Consider the following 21,474-nt stretch of genomic DNA (forward strand, 5'->3'; position numbering starts at 1 on the left):
AGCCTAACTACATAATTGACAAGCAATTAGGCAATATCATGGGAAGGGGACCTAATGAAGTTTCACTGGCTGTACCAACCAGAGAAGGATCACTGCTTAATCATCATATTAATGAAGTCATTAGTTGTCACTTATCTTAAATGACAGGTAAGGTAAGAATGTCATGATCCTACAATTTCCTCAGTAAATGTATATTCAAAACTAATTACCTCCGAGTTGAAAGAGCTTGTAACGCAAAAGTGATCACTGTGGCATAAACATGCATGAAACACTGCAAGGAAAATACACAATGAGATTTATTGAATCATTGACAAAAGCATCTTCCAAGGTCACCTGAGGACAAACAACACAAATAAGCCTCACGAGTCCCAACATAAAACACAGGCAGCAGATGTCTTTCGTAGGTCGAGAGAGGGAGTCGGTACTACAGGCTACAACAAAAACACATTTCCAGTAAACACTATTACAAAAAAAAATCCGATGGGTCAAATGAGCATTGCGGTTGGAGGTCCTCCCACTCACAGTCTCTTCTTTCATTCCAACCTTTCAATTACCAAGTCACTCCCTCCTTCTTCCCCATGTCCCGATTAGCTCAGCCTGGCAATTTACAGTTGATCTTGCCTCATCTAAAGCCGAGCAATAGTGGAGGCAGGGAGACGAGCCGTAATGGAATGAAATGTCACTCAGTTGTTGCCTTTGTCGCAAAGATGCTGGGAAAGCCCAATGGGGAAGGGTCTGGTTAGAAGGTGAAAAGTTGTGTGTGTGGGTGTGTGTGTGTGTGTGTGTGTGTGTGTAGTCAGTGGTGTTTTTATGTCTTTGGTCAGCCATGAAACATCTGCATTTCCACTGTGACCAGAGTGACCCCACGGTGCGTCAGCTGTCGCTCTCGTCGTCATCAAGGCTTCTTCACCTTTTTCACTGAAGACGAGCTGGATGCCGATTCTCTCCGTTTGCGCTATAATGTGGAGCACAAAATCACATGAGTGTGTAGTGCAGCAGTAACTTCCTCCTTAAAAAATGGTTAAAATGATCAACCTCTAAAATGTTTATCTCCTTCAGTAGTTACAATGATACTGTCAAAACGCTGCATAAAACCATTTACTAGCAAAGATCCAATGTGGCATCATAAACCGACAGTATGTGTAGGTTATACTTTAGTAGTATAGCCTCTGTGTTGCTGTATGTAAGTAGCATAATTTCCCTAGTTACAATGGAATTTTCAGATTGAATTTCAAGATCAGATGGTCCCCTGTAAAGTAATGTCAAGACTTCTGTATCATTATTATTATGAAACAGTTTTAAACCCACATTAACTGTGAAATGCATGTGTCATAAAATTAAATTGATTAAAGATTAATCACCAGGAAGATGTTTGTAAAAATTTGGATCTTAGCTGAGCAGACTTACCGAGTTTGGGGTGAGTGGTGCTCCAACAACATCGATGATCTGCTCCTTTGCTTCCACCTTGATGTCGTCCACACTGGGCCAGGACGGAACTTCAACTCCTGGGGTGGATGCTGCAGTGCTGTTGGTGGCATTGAGTTCCCCACCCAGGGGCATGGCGACTAGTCCTGCCCCCATGGTTCCACACCCACCTCCACTGCCAGTCTTCAGTAGAGCCTCATAGCGGTGACGCAGCATCTGTTGTTCATATTCACAATTGCTGTGGGCCTGCTTCAACTCATACAGCAGCACCAGGTCGCTGCGCAGCTCGTTGAACATCTGTACAATTTCTTCTGTGGGCATGGGGTTAAGATCTGAATCAACGGACACACAAAAAAGGTAAAGATGATCAAAAGCCCTGCTTGTCAGTTTATCCCAGCAGATGTGGGCAGTATCCCTGTTATGGTATATACACGAGAAGCCATATCTTAAAAACACCTCTTTGTCATCAGATTACTGACAACTTCAAAATGTAAAACTTTAAAATGTTATGCAATTGCCAATGTTTATTCACACTCACCCACTCCTTGCTCGACAAGTATCTGCTCAATGGCCTTGATCTTCTTCTGGCCAACCGAGCTTGGCAGTTTCATCTGAATCGCACACAGTGGGACACACAGTGAGACACTCACACACTAACACACCCTCGGGTGTGATTTAAGGTGCTGGGGACATTAGGATAAACAGCTCCACCTCGGGGCTTTTAATTCCTATGAAATGCACTTCAGCGAGGCAGATCAAAATGTCTTTATCCACTGAGCTCTGTCTGACTGATTAGCTTGAGGGGCACTCCACTTCTTTAGCCATGCTAATGTATTTTCCATAGAGAGCGGCAGCTCCTCATCAGTCTTGAAGATGAATAAGAGTTCCCTGGCTAGATCTTACAGATATTAGGTCATCACTAACAGAATTAATCATCACAGTGCTAATGAGAGATAGCCAGCAGAAGTCAGACACTCTGGTTTCTCACATACATCAACGACAGGTTCAAAATTCTTCTCATATTTATGGTGGCTCACACAAAACTTAGCTGACCTTCTAAAAAAAAAAATTAAAAACTTCAAGTAAAAAAAATAAAAGTTTTTACATCCATTTCACAGCACACAGTGCAGACAAATTCAATTTCTTAATAGAGAGCAATGGGATTATCTTGACGACTGTAGTTTCAGGTTGGATTTTTTTGGTTCCTCACTGTTATACCATAACCACATAACAAGAACCATAATGAAGTTTTAAGTTGAAGATGTTTAGTTCTAGTCTTAATACCTCAGTAGGATCTAGATAGACTCACCCTCTGACTGCGCAGTGTCACTCCAGCTGATTTGAAGTCAGGGAACTTGATGCCCGCTGTCTCGGGAACAGCCTGATGGGGGGAAAAACACACAAATAAAACAAACAATAAGGAGCCGATAAACTGATAAATTTCTGAATTTTGAGTTAATTAACAAAATCATTATGGAATAAATTGAGCCTAAAGAGCTCCTTTAGTCTACTGAGACTGAGCTCAATCTTAATTATTACAATGTACCACTATATTAAATAAGCACTATCATTTGGTTTTACAGCTGATTTACATCTCAATTATCATAAATATTTTCTATACTTTTTTTCCCTTTAGGAGTGCTTTGATTCGTTGCTAAACATATCTCAGGTACAAATGGTTGGCTTTACTTCACTCATTTTGTGTCAATGCTTTTCATACCGGTTTTTCTGTTTCTCTTTTTTGTGGGAGCTTCTTCTTGGAAACCCTCTTTTCGGCTCGCCTCAACTCTGTTGTTGTGTCAGCTGCTTTGATGAGTTTCTGCAGATCCTGGGCCTTCTTCTCTCGCTCCTTCTTCCTGGTCTCAATCTTCCTCAGCTCCTGAATAAGATATTCCTCTTCTGCCACCTGCAGGAAAAACAATAGAAGTGCGATGTTAATATTTAAAAGGCTGGGATACATGGGGAAATATTTATAATATAACGTTCATTTATGATACTTTGATTTATTAAAAAAAAAAGCATAACTGCATTAGTCATAGGAGTTTTAATTGCCTTGTACTTGTCATGTTGTTTCTCATCGTGGCTGGGCAATATTAATGTTATGCAAGCATAACAACTGCATACAAATTCAAATCCAAATCCAATGACAAAGTTACTAACTTGTTCAGGTGTGCGATTGAAGAGCTTCTCCAGTTGCTCCTTGCGACGTCTTTCATGGCCAGCATCAAAGATGTATATTTTGGGCTCTGTCCCTGATGCTGCACGGACCTTTGTCAGCTTACCACAAATACTGTAATACCGTTCTTTCAGGTCCTCCACAGACCGTTTCTGAAAAGCATACATGTAAGAACGTTACAACTAATATAAACTTTTACTTACAGGACTATGCTATGATTTTAACAATATATCCTCAATGAAGGCGTATGAGAGTACTGCAGGCTAGTACGTATGTGATTACTCTGTATTGCTGGTGGTCGTAACGATCATGAACAACTACAAAGCGCAGGTCAAAGCGCTTGCACAGGTCAAACAGATGGTCTGTCTCTGCTTTGGTCCAGCCATCATCGTGGAGATGCATCTGATACTCCTGCTCTGAGTACACTGGTATCTGCACCGTCTGTGAAAGAAGGCAGAAGAAAATACAATGATTCAGGTAGGTCACTGAAAATAGTAAATAAGTGAGACTGCCTGAAAAAGAGGATACGAGAGAAGGTGGGTAGCTGTTAAATTCCATCCGATGTTAAAATGAGGCATCCTCCCTACCTTGTTGAAACGGGCAAAAGGGTAGTCCTTGCCCTCCTCTGCTACACGTCTCCAGTGGTGGAAGATGGCCCCATCCCTGCGAGCAGGATTAGTGAAGGGCATCCACTTCCAGGGACGCACCTTTTTACAACCTAGCTTGGCTTTGACTGTCCTGTAGCCCTGGGTAGTATCACTAGGCAACAGAGGGGGTGCATCTCTGTGAAATAATAGAGGAAAGACAAGTATTTGATAAAGTAAGGGTACTACTTATTATTATTATCTTTTCCCCCCTCATCTGTTTCTAAAACACCTGGAAGAATTGGGATATTAAGCACACACAAAGAACATAAAAAGGCAAGCACATTTGCAGGGTGCAAGATCGATGGTTCTCACTCTGGTGAAGTCCTTAGGGGGGTAACTCAGTGCATCAATTCAAGAAATACTCAACAACAAAGAGGAGCCCATACTTCTTATCTGAATAGAGCAGAGCATAGACCTCTCTGTGCATTCCCTCTGGCCTCTTGAAGGTCAGTGTTTCTGCCGCCTTCTTGGATTTTTTCTGAAACACATGACGGAGGAATTGATTACGTTACATTGGTTTGGTAATATGCTCAACCACAAAACACCCACATATTATTTCCTATTTCCGTGGGATCGGCATCATTTAGTGGTCATCTCTCATAAGATGTGTAACTCTTTGTTACAGAAAAGTTTCAGAAAAAGACAGACTATAAGGTGTGACAAATATTTTAGCTGCAAGCTGGAGTTTGGGGTTAGTAGTTGTTCAGGGACGTCAACAGTCGAGTCCCTTTAAGGCTGCGTCCTAGAATAACTTTGATAAACTGTAAGTTTTGAACCCAACAGTTAATCACAATTTCAGCATAAGACCAACAGGGGAACGTTTGGATACTGGGCCAGGCATCATTCAGAGTATTTTCTAATTATTCCTCACCTTGTCTGAGTTGATGAGGTCTTTCTTGCTGATGGGACCGTCATTATCACCTCCGGTCAACTCCAAAATATCCCTCACATCAGCACCGGTACCCATGGCTCAATCTGTTGTCAGTTAACGCTTCTCGCAGCCCGTCAGGAGTAAATACTGTTCATTCGTTCACGACTACGCTACTAGCTAGAGGCTAACGCTAACATGGTCGTTTATAAAATACTCTCACTTGGCATAGAGCCGCAAACAGACAAGGAGCGACTTTGTGAGATTTGTTTTGTAAGCTCACTGAGACAGTTTCTACTATGTATAAAAGCCAAAGAGATAACTAATAAAGAATATACACAAGCTATTGTTAGAGCTAGGCTAGTAGCTAACCACTTCAACCAACACAACTTCCGGCACCACTGTCGCCTTTGTGAGTCTACTGATCCACTCAAGTATTGACTATCGCCCCCGTGAGGTCAGGCGGTGATCTGCAGAATTTTTTTCTTTTAATTTCCAATAAATAAATGAACACGACATTGAAACCACTAGCACTGAGGCAATTATAATTGTATAGCAATATTATAGTCTTTGAGGAGAATCATTTCTAACCCGCCATTAATATTTCTGCCATAGTTAAATATTCAGAAAACACAGTGTGGTGTTAAGTGTATCCATCAATTCAGCTGATTCATGAGATTCAACACCATGACAATTTACTTGGCCTATTGATTTTGAGCATCCAACTCTATGAGAAATGGACAGTTTATGAATCAGTATTCAACATAGTAGGAGGAAAGTCAATGAGATGGCCTTCCAACAATCCCACCATTTGCCTAAAGCTTTTAATAAAAATGGCATAATGTGGATGTTATAGATGAATATTAAATTGGATTATGATAGATTAAGTCGTGCAATTTGGGTCATCGACTAGGGTATTGAATCAGGAGCAACCGGAGTAGGTTGTAAAAAGTCCAGTTGCTCCTGATTCAACACCCTCGTGGATAACTATGACCTTGATGCCTGAGAATCTCAATTTGGGTAATGTTGGGATTTCATTGAAATCCCTTAATTTCACTGCTATCCTTTATTATATTAAATTATTTGACACGTTACTCTAAACTCTTTGTCACAGTCAGGATCCTGTAGAATGATGATACTGGTTTTCCAGTGATCTGATTGGTCAGTAATTGGACTGGTGACTAGCTTTGATCTCTTATCTCGAAAATAGGGCAGGTTAACCGTTCAGCACAAGTTACCATGGTGATTCACCCCGGTAAGAGGAGAACCAGCTTCGTAGGACGGAAAAGGCAGAGATAAACCTGAAGTAACCCCGATAACTGTAAATCCTGCTTTGTAGTTCAGGCCTCTGGCGTCTGGAGTTTAAATTATCTGTAATTAATCAATTTTATATTTATAAAGTTTTCATATATATTAACTCGTGTAGAAATGAAACAGTGAAACAATTAGTCAAATTAAGTAATAGTGAAAAGTAAAGCTACCAAGGTCTTTAAATTATTATTATTGGCATAAAATCAGTGGCAGAAGGTGTAGGATGAAAATCTGAATAGAGAGACATCTGTAACAGATACAGTGAGAAGAGAAGAGTGGGAATGTAGAGAGCACAGAACAAAACAAAACTGAGATCCCTGGAACTCTACAGTAGGTGGCGCTGTCGTGTCGTTCGGCCATTAAAGCGGAAGAAGAAGAATTTCGTCGCTGCTTTTAAATTTCCCATTATCCACTGGGGCTGGATGATGAACCGCTCTCAGCGCCATTTTCATTAGCCAGTGTCGCAGGACTGTTACCTCGGTCACCCAGAGCAGTTGTGAAAACGCTTAGACTTTCCCCATCGACGAAGAACGTCTTCGTTGTTTTTTTTTGAATTTTAATCCTTGCGAGTCACCAAACGGCGTGAGAAGATGTCCAACGAGCAGGCCGAAATCGCGGTGGAGAAAGCGGGCCAGCAGCAGCAGCAGCAGCAGCCGCCGCCGCAGATGCAGTCGCCGCCGCCGCCGCCGCAGCAGCAGCAGCAGCAGGGGTGAGTCCATCCATCACGGCTCCTTTGTTGGCTCTTACTAGCACGTTGGCGATTCTGATTCACGCGAGGGGGCCGTCGTACCTTTACCACTATGTATTTAAAAGTGTTCGAATAGACGAACCGCGTGAAGGTATAATACACTGGAGTGTTGAAATTTTGGTGGTTATATGCGTTTAGCGGGCGAGTGGTTGAGGCCTGCGCTTGTGCAACGAGCACCGGTCCGTCCTTTACGTGATGTAGCCAAAAGTGACTAAACGTGAGCTGGTCGCGTATTCAACCGTGGAAGTTCCCCCCTTTCCGTCTTTGTTCGATTCATCTGATAACTGGGTTGTAATGGAAGCATGGATCAAAATGGAGCACAGGCCCACTGCGCTTAAAGCGCGGCCTTGCCACGCGACTTAGCCGCTATCGTGCGGAACGCAACCGGAATCCAAAGGTGCATTGCTAACTATCGTTACGGTTCAGACGCGTGCACTGGTCCCTGGTAAAGGCAAGTGTGCCCGTTCTTAGCTTTATAAATAAATCACTCTAGTTGAAGAGATTGCCTGACATTTACTGAACAAAGGAATCATCGGTTGGATTCCGCTACAGCAGTGATCTAATGTTTGTCTGTGAGGGATGCGAAGTCTGATTTCCCGGGTTAAATCATGTACCATTAAATGGATTCCACGTTGCTGGCTTTTTAAAAACAATTTATTATTTTTTTTATTTTATTTTTTACATATTTGGCCCCCTCTCACAATCAACCATTGGTAATAAAAGGAAACTGACAACGCTCTTATGCATTTACTGTATTAATTGATCTCTTCATGCAGAGAAGTGAATGGGAAGGCCAAGCATGATTCCAATCCGAGCAGGAAGGAGAGGCCCCAGAAGAGAGGTGGAGGCGGCCGCTTTGAACCCTATGGCAATGTGAACAAGAGATACCGGGTTTTTGTCAGCAACATCCCGTACGATGTGAAGTGGCAAGCCCTCAAAGACCTGATGAAAGAGAAAGGTAAGGTGTCTGGAGAATGGATCGACTAAGTCAGCTTTAGACATGACAAAAAGAACCCGGGTCATTTTTGTTTGACCCCTGCAGATTTAAAGAGCTTTTGGGAGTTTGTGCAGGAACTCTTAAGTTGCACAATGTTGATGGTTCATGGGAGTTTTTTTCTTTTTCGAAAAAAAAAAAGGGTTTGAATGAGGTCCCTCTTATTTGTTCGTCAACCAAGGAGTTGCTGCACACTTGCACAAGTGCTTTGAACCTGGACATTTATCCTCCCTTGAGACTACTACAACCTTTTGTGGTTTTTGGGAAGCGAAGGCCGTACAAGTGTAAAGCTGGTGCACTAATGGGAAACTACAGTGGCTTGGAATCACAAGGGGCATAATGAGAAGCTTTTCCCTCCAAGAAATGCACGAAAAAATATGCAGTATTTTGCTGTTGCCTAACGATTTCCCCCAGGAATGAGGAACAAGTTGCTCTTGGTAATGTAACGAACAGTAAAACCTGGGCTCATGATTATTAAATTGTTCAGCATTTTGGACACAAGTCAAACAAAATCATTTGTAATGCAGCGACTTTGATTTTCAGAAGGTATTACCTTAGAGCTTTCTCTTAAAGGTAAAATATGGATTCTAATGTGCTGTTACTCATGTGAAAGTAGTTGTTTTGTCATGGGTATTGGAAAGACGAATCATAAGTAATGCACTAAATTGGCATTTACTTAAAGGTTAAGCATGTGTCAAGATGGGCACAATCCTCTTTCAGAAGGAGTACCTGGTGTTTATTTTATGACAACTGACTGGAGTTAAATTGCATTTTCTTTTTTAGGTGTGACCTTGACAAGCAAATGTTTTCTCAGCAGATCTCCATGTTGTGCCAGATGCAGCTATGCGTTGGGGATTTCTTTGGGGTACAGGTCTACAAAATGAAGCAACTTCTTATGCACTGTCCTTGTCTCTAGAGGTTTGATCACTGATCCATTCGTTGAACAGAAACGAGATCTGAAACAAAAGCGTGCCTGTGGTCGACGCTGAATCAAAATTTTGATATTGTGCCTTCCTGACAGGTCCACTTAACAAACATGTTTGTAGTTCGGTAAGTTTCTGTCCCCTAAGAGGTTGTCATCATTAACATTATGGTTAGTTTTCTAGCTGTAGGCTTCCTCTTAGGATCAGCTGATGGGTAAATGTATCGGTGCATTAGTCTGAGGTTTAAAATGGCGACATTTGACAAAGTAAAGCGCAGGTTTGCAATGACATGGGCCGAGGCATTGAATGGGTTTGGACGACTTGAAATTCATTGGTTAATTATTATCATATAGAAGGTGGTGTGTACTGCATTATATTCAAAGGGGAAGGCCGATGGCCATTTAATAGTTGTTGTCCTCTGTCTATTGCTTCTGGTGCTTCGGGAGAATTCCAACAAGGACAGGCTAAGAAGTCTTTATTTTTTCTAAAAAGATCAAAGCTCACTTTTTGTAGACCTGTACCATATTGTGCTGCTGCTACGGTGCTGCGGGAATGCTAAGGACGTGCAGTCCGAGCTCACTGTCACCGGCCGCCCGACTTGTGTTTCTGCTCTAAACCCCCATTGTTCTCTCGGCTTCTCTCCCCCTTGGTGTGTGTCGTCTCTGGAATCTGATTTGTAGTGGGTGAGGTAACGTACGTGGAACACTTAATGGACGCAGAAGGCAAATCGAGGGTAAGTGCAAATACATACAAATTAAAATATGAATAATGCAAGACAAACGTGTTTGTCAGCTTTGGTTTCTTTATTTTCATTGTTGGGATTTGTCCTGAAACCTGGTGGAGTGTGTGAGATGGTGACATCTCGGAGGGATGTTTTATTTGGTGTCGTCAGTGGCACTGTCTGGAGGCCATCCGGAGGTTGATGCTATTATAACAGGTCTTCAGCTTTCTCCGTAGCCAATCCTGTTGGATTGCAGTAGCTGACAATGTCCCATTTGGTTGCTGGATTTGCTTCTTCTGAACTAAAGGGATGCATTCTGCAAGAGGTTGTTACAAGGCTGTCAGATGGTTGTTAAATATAACTCATTCTGTAGAACTGTTCTACTGGAAAAGACACCTCCAATATCTTAATAGTTGGGAATCCTAGTTCACTGTGGATTTTCTGCCCTTTGGAAGTTGGAAAAATACTCTGTTTACCTCACTGGACTGTTTGTGTTAAGTGAATGGGGAAGAACTGTAAGACTGATAATGTAATTTTATTTGGAAGCACAGAGCTGTGGCCAAAGCTGTAAGTTTGTGTGGTGTTGAATTTGTTTGCATGAAACTCAATTTTTTCTTAGTTGGTATCTTTTATAACTATTGCTTTTACTAATTTGACTTGTTCTTTACATCTTTTGGTGCGGCCTGTTTTGATTTCTTCAATCAACGAAGGGTTGTGCGTAAGTAATCATTCAATAAATTATTCTTTATCAATTACAATTTGTTGTCACTGCCTCTCAGATTGAAAAATTGTTGTAGTCCTTTTAGAGTTGTTCATGTGAAAATACATGTGCCAGTGTCAATGTTGAGCACAGTCAATAATGAGGAAAGACTTGTTCTTATTTGATATGTTTTGTCAGTGTTGTTGAGTTTAGGACTGAAGAGCTAATGAAGAAAGCAGTGGAGAAGGTTAACAAACACAACCTCAACGGACGGCCCCTGAAAGTGAAGGAGGTAGGTCACAGGAAAAAAAATTAATCAATTTTTGAACATTAACTTTTAGACCAATGTGTAAGTTGTGGGTTTGCATGACTTATATTTCCATGTTTGTTGTTAGGACCCTGATGGTGTGATTGCTCAGAGAGAAATGAACAAGACTCAAGGTGGTGGCCCTCCAGGAGGCCATGGCGGGATGGGAGGAATGGGTGGAATGGACCGCATGAACATGGATCGAATGGGCCCCGGACCAAATGGCCCCATGGTTAACATTCCTCCCAGCCTGATGAACAACCCCAATATCCCCAACGAGGTCATCCATGGTCTCCAGGCCGGCAGGATTGGCAGCACTGTCTTTGTTGCAAATGTGAGGCTTCCACATTTTTGTAATTGTTTTATCTGAAAAATAGATTTATAGAATTAAGTGATATAAAACGAAAGGGAACAAATATGATTCGTTGATCATTTATCTTATAGGTAACTAATTATGCAGACTAACAATCAGAGCAAGCATGTTTTGATTTAATCAAACTTAAGTCTGATTTTACCTGTGATTAAAAACCAGTAACCGTTTCCAAATTGTTCCTTGTGTATATAGCTTGATTACAAAGTGGGCTGGAAGAAGCTGAAAGAGGTGTTCAACATGGCTGGCATGGTGATGAGGGCTGACATTCTGGAGGACAAGGATGGGAAAAGCAGAGGAATGGGCACAGTGACTTTTGAAATGCCAATTGAAGCAGTCCAGGCTGTCTGTATCCTTTGAAAAATGCAGACTGAACTAAAGAATATGAATTCAGCACAACTACATTGTTCCAAGGTGTCTCTGGTATGCTTTCCTTAATGATTTCACAGCTATGTTCAATGGGCAGCTGTTGTTCAACAGGGTCATGCACGTCAAACTGGTATGTTGCCTAAACCATTCTCTTCATTGGATTGCATCATTTTCTTGAAGCATAGCCTCAATTTTTTATATATATATTTTTTAGGATGAGAAGTCCCTGCCCAAAGATTTTGGACCACCCGACAGATCTTCTGCTCTTCCTCGTAAGATTACACTTTGTTTTCTCTGGATCAATTTATAGTACATTTCTGCCCTGACAAAATCTTAATATTGTACCTTATTTCTCTCAGGTGGTCTCAGTGGAATTGGTTTGGGCCTGGGGCCTGGTGGCCAGCCCATTGATGCTACTCAACTCAACAGAGGTGGTGGTAATGGTGGAGGAGGAGGAGGAGCAGGGGGAATGGGCAACATTGGCCCTGGAGGTAACTTGATCCAGTGTTTGAGCTAAACTCTTTCAGTAGAAGATACAAGTGACATCAGTAGCTCATCATCACTTCTCTAACTTTTAGGAATGGACGGAATGGGCTTTGGCAACATGGGAGGACGTATGGGAGGAGGTACGTACCTGAAACTCATGAAGGGCTTGTTCCATCACTGTATTTATATCAATGGGCAGTTTTACTCTTGGAGCAATATTACCACCTCTTCAGGTTCCAAAGTTTCAGCTAAATGGCTCCTGCAGCCTGGTCTCTTTTGGTGATGCATTTTCAAATTATTTTGACATGCGTAAACAGAACTTTAGGTGTGAAAACCCCCTATAAATTCCAGCAAATCATGATCATCATAATCACATTCAAATCCCTAATTTTTTTATTGTGGAACATTTGCAGGAACAGTGAGAAATCTTTAAAATATTTTTCTTTATTGATCACCATTTTAAACATTTATTTCCATACATTTCTGGTTATCCTCTTGTGTTAAGACCTTTTTCTATTTTGGTTAGGAATGGAGAACTTTGGAGGAGGAATGAACAACATGGATCGTTTTGGCTCCTCAGGGATGGGCAGAATGAATGGTAAGGAGACATTTTGAGATGTGCCAAGCACTCCAAAGCAAGCGTGGATGACTTTCGCGTTTGCTGGACACTTCTAACGGTTTCATCTCTTGTATTGTCAGAGATGGACCGTGGAATTGGTGGTGCTTTTGACAGGGAGTTTGGGCGAAATGAAATGGGAATGTCTCGCAATAATTTTGGAGACCTTGAAAGAGGAATGGGTTCGTATTTTCAGGATATTGTTTGAAATTCCTCTGTTAAGTACTCCAATGAGCTTCATTAGACGTTATGTCCATTTCAATTGAAAAAAAATTATGTTTCCATTATTTTTCTTTTTGTTTAATCTTATAGGAAACTCCCTGGGTATGGACCGCATGAGCTCCGGAATGGACCGACTGGGAACCGGCATGGACCGCATGGCAGGGATGGACCGCATGGGCATGGACAGGATGGACCGCGTGTCGGACCTGGACAGGCTGGGTTCTGGATTTGACCGGATGGGCTCGGGGATGGACCGTCTGGGGCCCAGTATGGACAGGCTTGGACCTGGCCTGGACCGTATAAGCTCCAGCATGGACCGCCTCGGCCCTGCAGGGTTTGATCGCTTAGGCCCGTCTGGTATGGATCGCATGGGTACTGGCCTGGACTTTGGCTCTCAAATGAATATGGATCGCATGGCCAACACTGGCCTTGACAGAATGGCAAGCAGCTTTGACCGCATGGGCTCCGCTGGAGGACTGGACCGCTTCCCCACTGGTGGCCTCGACCGTATGAGTTCTGGCATGGACAGGATGGGATCTGGAGCTGTTGGTACCCAGTTTGATCGCTCTGCTGACCTGGATCGTGGTTTTGGCGGTAATACCTTTGGAGGAGCTGGAGCTGGAGGCCCTGGAACTGGGGGAGGAGGAGGCGGCGGCAGCGGCAATGTCAGGAAGGGATGCCAAATCTTTGTCAGAAATGTAAGTGTTTAAATGCAGTGCAGTTGGTCTTAAATTTGTTCAACCAGAATATTCTTACATGATTTTAATCAATTTTTAATACATTTGTTTTAGCTGCCATTTGACTTCACCTGGAAGATGCTGAAAGATACCTTCAACACATGTGGTAAGAGTCTTCATACTGTAAAAATTAGATTAACAATCAGTGTTTGCTATGTCATATCAGGATGAAGTCTAACACTAGTATTCTTCCCTCTACAGGCATGGTCCTGTATGCCGATATCAAGATGGAGAATGGCAAGTCTAAGGGCTGTGGTGTGGTCCGCTTTGACAACCCTGAAACTGCCGAGCGCGCCTGCCGGACCATGAATGGCTACCGGCTCAATGGAAGAGAGATTGATGTCAGAATTGATAGGAATGCATAAGATGGTTGTCTGTGTTGCATCTGACATTTCCTTTAGTCTCATGTCCAAACGCTCAATACCATCTGAAGCGCCCTTAAGCTTACATAAATACACTTGGTTTGTTTAGAAACATGTAACTACAAATGTTATTTTAGTTTTGTAATTTGTAACGGTGAATGTGTTGTTTTAGTTCTTGCATACATTTTACTTTGTTTTTGTTTTTTATTAGACCAAACTTTTAATTTTTTCTCATGCTTCATCTGTCATTGCCTTTGTTCTATAAGGTGTTTTGATAAATAAACCTTGATAATAGAAATCCTTTGTTTGTGTGTTATTCCACTGCATTTCTGTACAGTTGGCTGACCTGTGAGATCAACTTTGAGCTTTCATGTGATAATGTCATGTGCATAAAATTTGGGCAATTTTAAATACTAGTGTTATGGTTCTTATGTGGAACACGTAGTTAAATTATACAAAGTGGATTTAGATCACGTGGAGAATTGTACTTGGGTGTCACGTGATTTTGAGTCCCCCCCCTCCCTCGCGGACATGGAAGGTCATCACCACCGGAAGGAGGTCCTTGGCAGTGCATTCAAGATGGCGGCCCCCTTGTGTCGGTGTTATCAGGTGAGAGCTTGGAGTGTTTTGTGCAAAATATCAACATTCAAGCGCAGACGAAATAAAACATGAGAGCGTCATATCATTTTTGGAACTGCCAGTTCGAAGGCTGACTGTGAATGTCACGAGGTTTGCTAACCAGGCTGCTAATGTGGCGTTAGCTAGCGGAGCTAGCTCTGTGGACGTTGAGATGATCAGCCGGTGTTTGGACGCTGGCTCAGGACAACGTGTCGAAAGTTTTGTCAAGGAAAATTCCAATGTTGTTAGCTTCGTGTTTGACTTGCAGCCATTTCCCCCAACGAACAGGCGTCGTTGTTCTATCGCGGACCCTACTCGACGATCCATCTAAAAATGACAACGCTGGTTGCGGAAGTGATCTATTGCCACGCACATGTCCAGAGTTTCTACTGACGTTTACTGTGTGTGTGTGTGTGTGTGTGTGTGTGTCCGTGTCCAGATGTGTGTGAGAAGAGGCATGGTGGCATTTACCTCGTCTTACCGGCTACTTCACTACAGACCCGGTGTCTTCAGGATACGGGGGCTTCTCACGCGCCCATCACAGGTACCGACACCTCATTGCATGTCCGGTTTCTGCTGAAGCTGTATTTGAAGATTGCATGCCTGTATTTACGACCTTGAGTTTCCCATGTTTTAGTTCACGTTCTGCTCTCGACCTCTACAAATCTCACTGCAGTTTGCTTCGAACAATGAAGAGCATTTTAGAGTAATAGATATGTGGCACGTCATACGGTGCAATTCATTTAGACCTGATGTCCTCATGCTGCATTTCTGTCATTCTAAGGTGCTCCCACTTTTCCTCGCATGATATTATACTTGTAGTACATATGCAATAACATGAACATGAATTCAAGTTTAATAGAAATGCTCCCGTCTTGAATAAGTTCATCTCAACTTGGTGTTTCTGTTTCATATCGCCCAGGTGGCTTGGTCACCACCTCTGCATGTAAGGTATTTGTCCGGGGAGAGAGGTGGTGGAAGAAAAGGTTTCCTGGGGGAGTTTCTGGACAACTTGAAGCAGGAGCTAAACAAGAATAAGGACATGAAAGAAAACATCAAGAAGTTCCGGGAAGAGGCCAAAAAATTGGAGGAGTCCGACGCATTGAAACAAGCTCGAAGGAAATATGTTAGTATTGGTCCACACTACAGACTCAAAACAGTTCTGCCTGTGTTCCTTGAAAAACATTTATTTATACCAGTCCTCCACTTTTCTCTTTCCTAGAAAAATATAGAATCTGAAACAGCGAAAACCTCTGAGGTTCTCAGGAAGAAGTTGGGAAACATCTCTGAGACGGTTAAAGAGGTAAACGTGATGTATATATCAATCAGATGCCGCTTTACTTTTTTGATTGTCAAAATAGATTTGCTTTTGATACACCCATCTTGACAAGGCGCTCGTGTGTGTGTACAGGGGCTGGAGGAGGTCAGCCGAACAGATATTGGGAAGAAAATCAAGGAGGGAATGGAAGAAGCAGCCAAATCCGCAAAGACGTCTGCAGAGTCCGTCTCAAAGAGTGGAGGGATTTTGGGGAAGACTAGTGCATTCAAAGCAATATCTCATGTATGGAGTCCCTTTATTCTCTATGGTGCTGATACAGTATTTCACAATTGAATTTTATGTATTATAAAAGTAAAAACATGTACAAAACAATCCTCAGCCATTTTAAGTAAGACAGTCCTTACATGGGTCTCATTGTAAAACTGGTGGAGAATATTAATATACCATTAAATGTAATTTAAGTAATGACAAATGGAAGTCATAAATAAATAATAAATCGCTACCTGGAACCCCCCCCCCTGCCTTTCCTGCCTATCCCTATTATCTCCATGTACATGAAACAGAAAGGCTTTAAAAAAGGACATGATAAAGCCTAATATTATTTTCTGCTCTGCTACATGTTTATTCAATTTCAGGGCATGGAGAGTGTAAAGAAAGAGATTGGGGACCTGGGTCACACCGGCCCATATCGGCCCCCCGCCAGACTCCGCAAGAGAAGCGAGTTTTCCTCCAAGGGGGGAGGGGATGACGGCAAGGTCTTCGAAGCCAACGAGTACGTGAGTGCCCTCTGCCTTGCCCCGTTACTGAGGGGCAAACATATCTCAGGTTAGCTAGTATCACTCAAAGGCCTCGCCACGGTATAATCAATTAATCTGGACTCAAAGGATACAGTGTTGTAACATTTCTGATTTCAAACCTTATTTTTCTTTTTCTTTTCATTTAGTTTATTGTCTTTGCTGTATGTATATGACCATGCTAGCCTTGTTGGTTAATATGGTTGAATATGGTGGTCAGCATGAGTGCAGCAGTAACACCCATATCCCTCGGCCCCACTGTTCAAAGCTTTACACTGTGTTCTTCAGGGAAGCTATGGGTGTGGTGCTCCACAAGGACTCAAAATGGTACCAGCAGTGGAAGGACTTCAAAGACAACAACATGGTCTTCAACAGTAAGGAATAACTCACCGATGTGTTCTGTCCGTCTCTGCATCCTAGGCTGCTTATTTACAGAAAGCCCGTATAAAATCAAAGGCTTTATTAGAGAAATTCTGTCAGGGGTATATTGAATGGGAAACCAGTCAATTTAATACCAGAATGGGGGAAATGTAAAACAATGTGGTGGACCTAGTTTAACAATTTGCAAGAACCCACACCATTGAACTTTCTTCTGCATGTTGTGCTGCTGTCGTTGGAGGTTATACAGTTTTGGTCAGATAATAAGTTGTCAGTGTTAAAACCCATGCAACATATATCTTTGGATAGTGTGGTAAACTTAATACCAAGCCTGCTAGTAGAGCGTGCTGCTTTAAGATTAGGTGGCGAGTGGAAAACTGGGGCTTTAGACATTTTCCTCACATGGTTGATTTTGTCGATATTATGCTCATTAGTTAGGGAAACAACGTTAATGATTTTTTTAATGTTTGGACATGAAAAAGAAATGGCCAGGGTTACAGTTAGGACATTGCTCAAAGTCAACAGATTTTTCTAGTGTGTAGATTTCCATAAGTGTTGCACTATCAGCAGAACTGGCAACATACTGAGACCTACATCTGTTGACACTGTCATTTGCGGCTTTTTCTTATAGGCACAAATAACAAGACAACAACATAAAACATTACATTTTAAAGGTGAAGACAAATTAAAATCACTCTTGTGCTCACTGCAGGGTTCTTTGAGATGAAGATGAAGTATGATGAGAGCGACAATGCCTTTGTCAGAGCATCTCGTGCCGTCACCGACAAGATGACCGACGTCTTAGGTAAGAGACCTCTGGTTTGATTACTAACACATCTAAGAGGTCAAATCAAGCTTTAACAAAGAAGATTCAACTGGTATATGTGCTTCATAGTATCTGTAGCTACATCATAAACCTGGCCTTTTGATAAAGGCAGAACAAAATAAAAGTAATACAAAAAATGTAAAACTTAGTTTTCGTCTTTTTTACTACATGTAACTGCATAGCCATGTAATGTCCCTCAACTATTCAGTTCCAACAATCCAGCTGATTCACACTATCTTTTTCTTTTGTTTTGTTTTGTACTAAAAATTACAATTACATCCCGTCCACATGTGCATAGGTGGGCTCTTTTCCAAGACGGAGATGTCTGAGGTTCTAACAGAGATTTTGAAGGTGGACCCTTCATTCGACAAAGATTCCTTCCTCAAGCAGTGTGAAGGAGATATCATCCCCAATATACTGGAGGTATGTTGGACTGCAAACAATTGACAACACAACACAATGTTGTATTTTTGTTTTAGTTTTTTTTGTCAAAGCTAAATTTCAGTGGATGCAGTCAGGATTTTGTAACACTGTTGAAAGTGAGAGCAACCCTTTACAAATGTATCTAAATCAACTAATAATAAAACGAATGGACCTACACAACTGTATGTGATCAGGCCTTGATGTATATTTACAAATGAGTTTGAAATCTTCATTTTAGTGTTTGTTCTGTCTTCATGCAGGCAATGATCAGAGGGGAGCTGGAGGTTCTGAAGGACTGGTGTTACGAAGCGGTACGACCGCACTCACGATCTGACTCACTACCTTGATAACCGCAGTTCGCATTTTGGTTGCAGTTGGGTTGGTCTTCATTAAATATGTCGTCATCATTTTATCTTATTTCCTTTTTCCCTCCTTTTCTCGGTGTGTAGACATACAGTCAGCTGGCACACCCAATTCAGCAAGCCAAGGCCATGGGACTTCAGTTCCACTCTAACATCCTGGACATTGACAACATTGATGTAAGTTATACCAGGCTACACGTTCACAATAAAGTTGTGAGGAGACTCTTAAAAAAATTCTACTAGTTTACTTATTCATAAAGTGTGTGTGTGGGGTCTCAAAATATCTGAAAGTGTAAAGTGTGCTTGGCAAGTGTAAAAATAGATTGAACTTGTCTTGCCTTTCATTGGCTTTATACCTGCTTTGTTTTCTCACATGAGAATAGCAGCAACACTCGCAGGTTGCCAGTTATGAGTTTTAATGCACAAAAGTTTTGATTGGATTTTGAGAGCTTGTATACAGTATATATGTAGCAGGGACAATGTTTGCCAATATACAAAAATGAAATATATGCCTCACTGGTGTTTGTTTATTTTTTTTTTTTATCTTTCTGCCGTTTCCTTTGGTATGTTGGACTGCAAACAGGACAATTCACACACTGTGTCTTTGCATCAACTTTCTATTTTTAAATATAAAGCAACAATAAAAAAAAGGTTTTACTCTTATAAGTCTTTCTAAAAATCATGTTTGTTGATTCTGTAAAGTATATGTCTTCTTCTACAGTTGGCTATGGGGAAGATGATGGACCAGGGTCCAGTATTGATCATCACCTTCCAGGCTCAGTTAGTCATGGTGATACGTAACACCAAAGGAGAAGTTGTCGAGGGAGACCCTGTAAGTAACGTGAACAAAAACAAAAAAAACACTAAGAAAACAGTCTTTGCCATATTACAAAATAAAAATCCCCTCATGTCACAGAATTAATACAAAGCTTTAGTTGATATTTTGTCATAATCATTAGTTCTCATAAATGAATCACCAGGAGAACGTTACGAGACAATGGAGCCACTTTTTACTATTTGTCATGGCTTTTATTTATTTCGACCCAGGACCCAGACTACAGCTTTATGGGCTCTAAAGCAGCCGTGTCTTCCACTTTCGGTTCCACAGGGACAACTGTGATTGGTATAAAGTGGCCACTCAGTACCATGCAGATGTAACCTGCCCAATTTTCACTGTGCTAGAGGATTAAGGGTGGATATACTGTTCTTCTGTGTTTTGTAAGCTTAATGCTAATGTCTACTAATTAAATATTAGACTCCGCCTTTATAGACTGAGTACTTGAATACTTTTTCTTACTATTTGTTTAGTCAGAGACTTAAAAGTCTTTTTCCCTGTCAATCTTTGGCTCTGGGTATTGACTTGGCCTAGCCAACTCAAAAATAATGTCAGCAGTTTCTCCAGGTAGCTATTGGAATCATTCTCACTAGTTCATTGTATGTACACAGACGCTTAATAAATATAATATAAAACTCAGCAGAACTTCAGGCTAACATAACCTTAAGTAAATATTTACCTGTACTCCCTGCTTTATAGTGATCAAGAACTGAACTGTTAAAAAGTAAGTCATCCATCTGTTTTTCTTTCTCCAGGACAAAGTGTTGAGGATGATGTACGTGTGGGCTCTGTGTCGCGACCAGGAGGAGCTCAACCCAAATGCTGCCTGGAGACTGCTTGACATCTCTGCATCTAGCACTGAACAGATCCTCTAAGACTCTTTTGATGCGTAAGAAGACACTCAACCCAGCAAGAGGACATGCCTTGGACCTGGATGGGGAGAAAAGGATGGGAGGGGAGAGGAAGGCACGTGGATGTGAAGGACAGTGACGGCTGCATGGGCTCACTTTACAACACGAGCGTTGTGGGAAAGTGCTGCCTAACAGTTGGTGCTTCACTGTCCCTTTTTTTTTTTTTAACTACACAGGCATACGGCTTAGTCCCTATAGTTGCTTTGATGCCATTCCTCTGGCTCACACTAGGGGGCGGTAGACTATCAACAACTGTCACTAACTGTACTTTCTGCAAAGCCTGCAAGGCTGTCCATGTATTGAACCTGCATGGTGCAAGACAGTTGTTGTTGGATGAATGGAGTTAGTTAACTTACACTCAGCTCTTTGATTATGAGCATGAGAGAAGAAAACATGGAAATAAATGCTGCACTTTCTTACTTTTACGAGCCTTTTAACCTTCAGGTTGATCTTGGAAATGTCAGACATCTCTGCAACCTTCCTCTTACTCCCTCACGTCCTCTCTGAGGCTTCGTTGTCTTGGTGGTGTTGTGGCCGATTAGTGCTCTTCTCGGACCTTGTATGAATGATAATTGTCCATTGTAATTGTTAAACTGAGGAAAAGTCTATATTTATTATGAAAAATAAAAATCACCCAGTTTTTCCATACTAACAGATTTATTTTTTAAGAATCTTATTCCAAATTTTTTTTTTACCTCTTCCCTAGAATTGGTTAAGCTTTCCTTCAGATCTGAAGGATGTCATGCGATTCTTTCTGGGGCAGCTGCTAATTATTTTTTAACATTAAATCCTCAAATGGGATTTCTGTGTTTGCCATACTATTTCCTTTGGGAGAAAGGCTAATTGTAACCGAAATTTTTTACAGTTAAATTTGCAGAGCAGTGATGGAGCCCTCATTTGCTTTGAGTGAAATTAAGCTGCCTGTGTACAGTGAAGCTGATTGTAGTGAGCTACACACCAAATACTCAAGCCTGGTCTAGGGGATGCACAATAACTAAAAGATCAGATTCGTCCAACCTGTTACCAAGATTTATATGGAAATCAACAGCAATAATATGTGATTATT

At 41.6% G+C, this 21,474-nt stretch overlaps 3 protein-coding genes across 6 annotated transcripts; 2 read left to right on the plus strand and 1 right to left on the minus strand.

Moving 5' to 3' along the window:
- Positions 1-278: 278 nt before the first annotated feature.
- On the minus strand, positions 279-6,023 carry dmap1 (DNA methyltransferase 1 associated protein 1). Of its 2 annotated transcripts, none has more exons than XM_035646757.2 (10): positions 5,120-6,023; positions 4,635-4,726; positions 4,189-4,384; positions 3,872-4,042; positions 3,586-3,753; positions 3,146-3,331; positions 2,735-2,806; positions 1,964-2,036; positions 1,408-1,757; positions 279-955 (listed from the first exon to the last, which is right to left on the minus strand). In XM_035646757.2, the coding sequence occupies exons 1-10, from the start codon at positions 5,213-5,215 to the stop codon at positions 896-898; spliced, it is 1,464 nt and encodes a 487-aa protein (XP_035502650.1). In that variant the 5' UTR covers positions 5,216-6,023; the 3' UTR covers positions 279-895. The 2 variants fall into 2 exon arrangements, with proteins under 2 accessions (XP_035502650.1, XP_035502652.1); XM_035646759.2 differs by having other exon boundaries at positions 3,884-4,042; positions 5,120-6,019.
- Positions 6,024-6,399: 376 nt separating this feature from the next.
- Positions 6,400-14,280, plus strand: hnrnpm (heterogeneous nuclear ribonucleoprotein M). 3 transcript variants are annotated; one of them, XM_035646750.2, is made up of 16 exons: positions 6,401-7,136; positions 7,952-8,133; positions 9,773-9,825; positions 10,524-10,531; positions 10,712-10,805; positions 10,909-11,154; positions 11,386-11,539; positions 11,640-11,689; positions 11,774-11,831; positions 11,919-12,050; positions 12,138-12,185; positions 12,572-12,643; positions 12,745-12,843; positions 12,974-13,581; positions 13,675-13,726; positions 13,822-14,280. In XM_035646750.2, the coding sequence occupies exons 1-16, from the start codon at positions 7,018-7,020 to the stop codon at positions 13,983-13,985; spliced, it is 2,139 nt and encodes a 712-aa protein (XP_035502643.2). In that variant the 5' UTR covers positions 6,401-7,017; the 3' UTR covers positions 13,986-14,280. The 3 variants fall into 3 exon arrangements, with proteins under 3 accessions (XP_035502644.2, XP_035502643.2, XP_035502645.1); XM_035646751.2 differs by lacking the exon at positions 12,745-12,843 and having other exon boundaries at positions 6,400-7,136; XM_035646752.2 differs by lacking the exons at positions 6,401-7,136; positions 9,773-9,825 and having other exon boundaries at positions 8,000-8,133.
- A 232-nt stretch (positions 14,281-14,512) lies between these two features.
- Positions 14,513-21,056, plus strand: timm44 (translocase of inner mitochondrial membrane 44 homolog (yeast)). Its single transcript, XM_035646760.2, has 13 exons — positions 14,513-14,591; positions 15,040-15,144; positions 15,523-15,726; positions 15,823-15,903; positions 16,012-16,161; positions 16,515-16,651; positions 16,962-17,047; positions 17,764-17,856; positions 18,176-18,300; positions 18,561-18,611; positions 18,750-18,839; positions 19,384-19,494; positions 20,253-21,056. The coding sequence occupies exons 1-13, from the start codon at positions 14,514-14,516 to the stop codon at positions 20,370-20,372; spliced, it is 1,431 nt and encodes a 476-aa protein (XP_035502653.1). The 5' UTR covers position 14,513; the 3' UTR covers positions 20,373-21,056.
- Positions 21,057-21,474: the final 418 nt, after the last annotated feature.

Source organism: Scophthalmus maximus, chromosome 13 (genome assembly GCF_022379125.1).
Source record: "Scophthalmus maximus strain ysfricsl-2021 chromosome 13, ASM2237912v1, whole genome shotgun sequence".
Classification (NCBI taxonomy): Eukaryota; Metazoa; Chordata; class Actinopteri; order Pleuronectiformes; family Scophthalmidae; genus Scophthalmus; species Scophthalmus maximus.

What these genes read in the sequence shown, in the direction of transcription:
- timm44 (XM_035646760.2), top strand. Translation starts at nt 14,514, where the DNA reads ATGGAAGGTCATCACCACCGGAAGGAGGTCCTTGGCAGTGCATTCAAG. An exon ending in AACAAGCTCGAAGGAAATAT is followed by an intron (nt 15,727 to 15,822) that starts GTTAGTATTGGT and finishes TCTCTTTCCTAG; the next exon opens with AAAAATATAGAATCTGAAAC. An exon ending in AAGGTCTTCGAAGCCAACGA is followed by an intron (nt 16,652 to 16,961) that starts GTACGTGAGTGC and finishes TGTGTTCTTCAG; the next exon opens with GGAAGCTATGGGTGTGGTGC.
- hnrnpm (XM_035646750.2), top strand. Translation starts at nt 7,018, where the DNA reads ATGTCCAACGAGCAGGCCGAAATCGCGGTGGAGAAAGCGGGCCAGCAG. An exon ending in GCACTGTCTTTGTTGCAAAT is followed by an intron (nt 11,155 to 11,385) that starts GTGAGGCTTCCA and finishes TTGTGTATATAG; the next exon opens with CTTGATTACAAAGTGGGCTG. An exon ending in GGGAGGACGTATGGGAGGAG is followed by an intron (nt 12,186 to 12,571) that starts GTACGTACCTGA and finishes TATTTTGGTTAG; the next exon opens with GAATGGAGAACTTTGGAGGA.
- dmap1 (XM_035646757.2), bottom strand. Translation starts at nt 5,215, where the DNA reads ATGGGTACCGGTGCTGATGTGAGGGATATTTTGGAGTTGACCGGAGGT. An exon ending in AAAGAGAAACAGAAAAACCG is followed by an intron (nt 2,807 to 3,145) that starts GTATGAAAAGCA and finishes TCCCCCCATCAG; the next exon opens with GCTGTTCCCGAGACAGCGGG. An exon ending in TGACACTGCGCAGTCAGAGG is followed by an intron (nt 2,037 to 2,734) that starts GTGAGTCTATCT and finishes TGTGCGATTCAG; the next exon opens with ATGAAACTGCCAAGCTCGGT.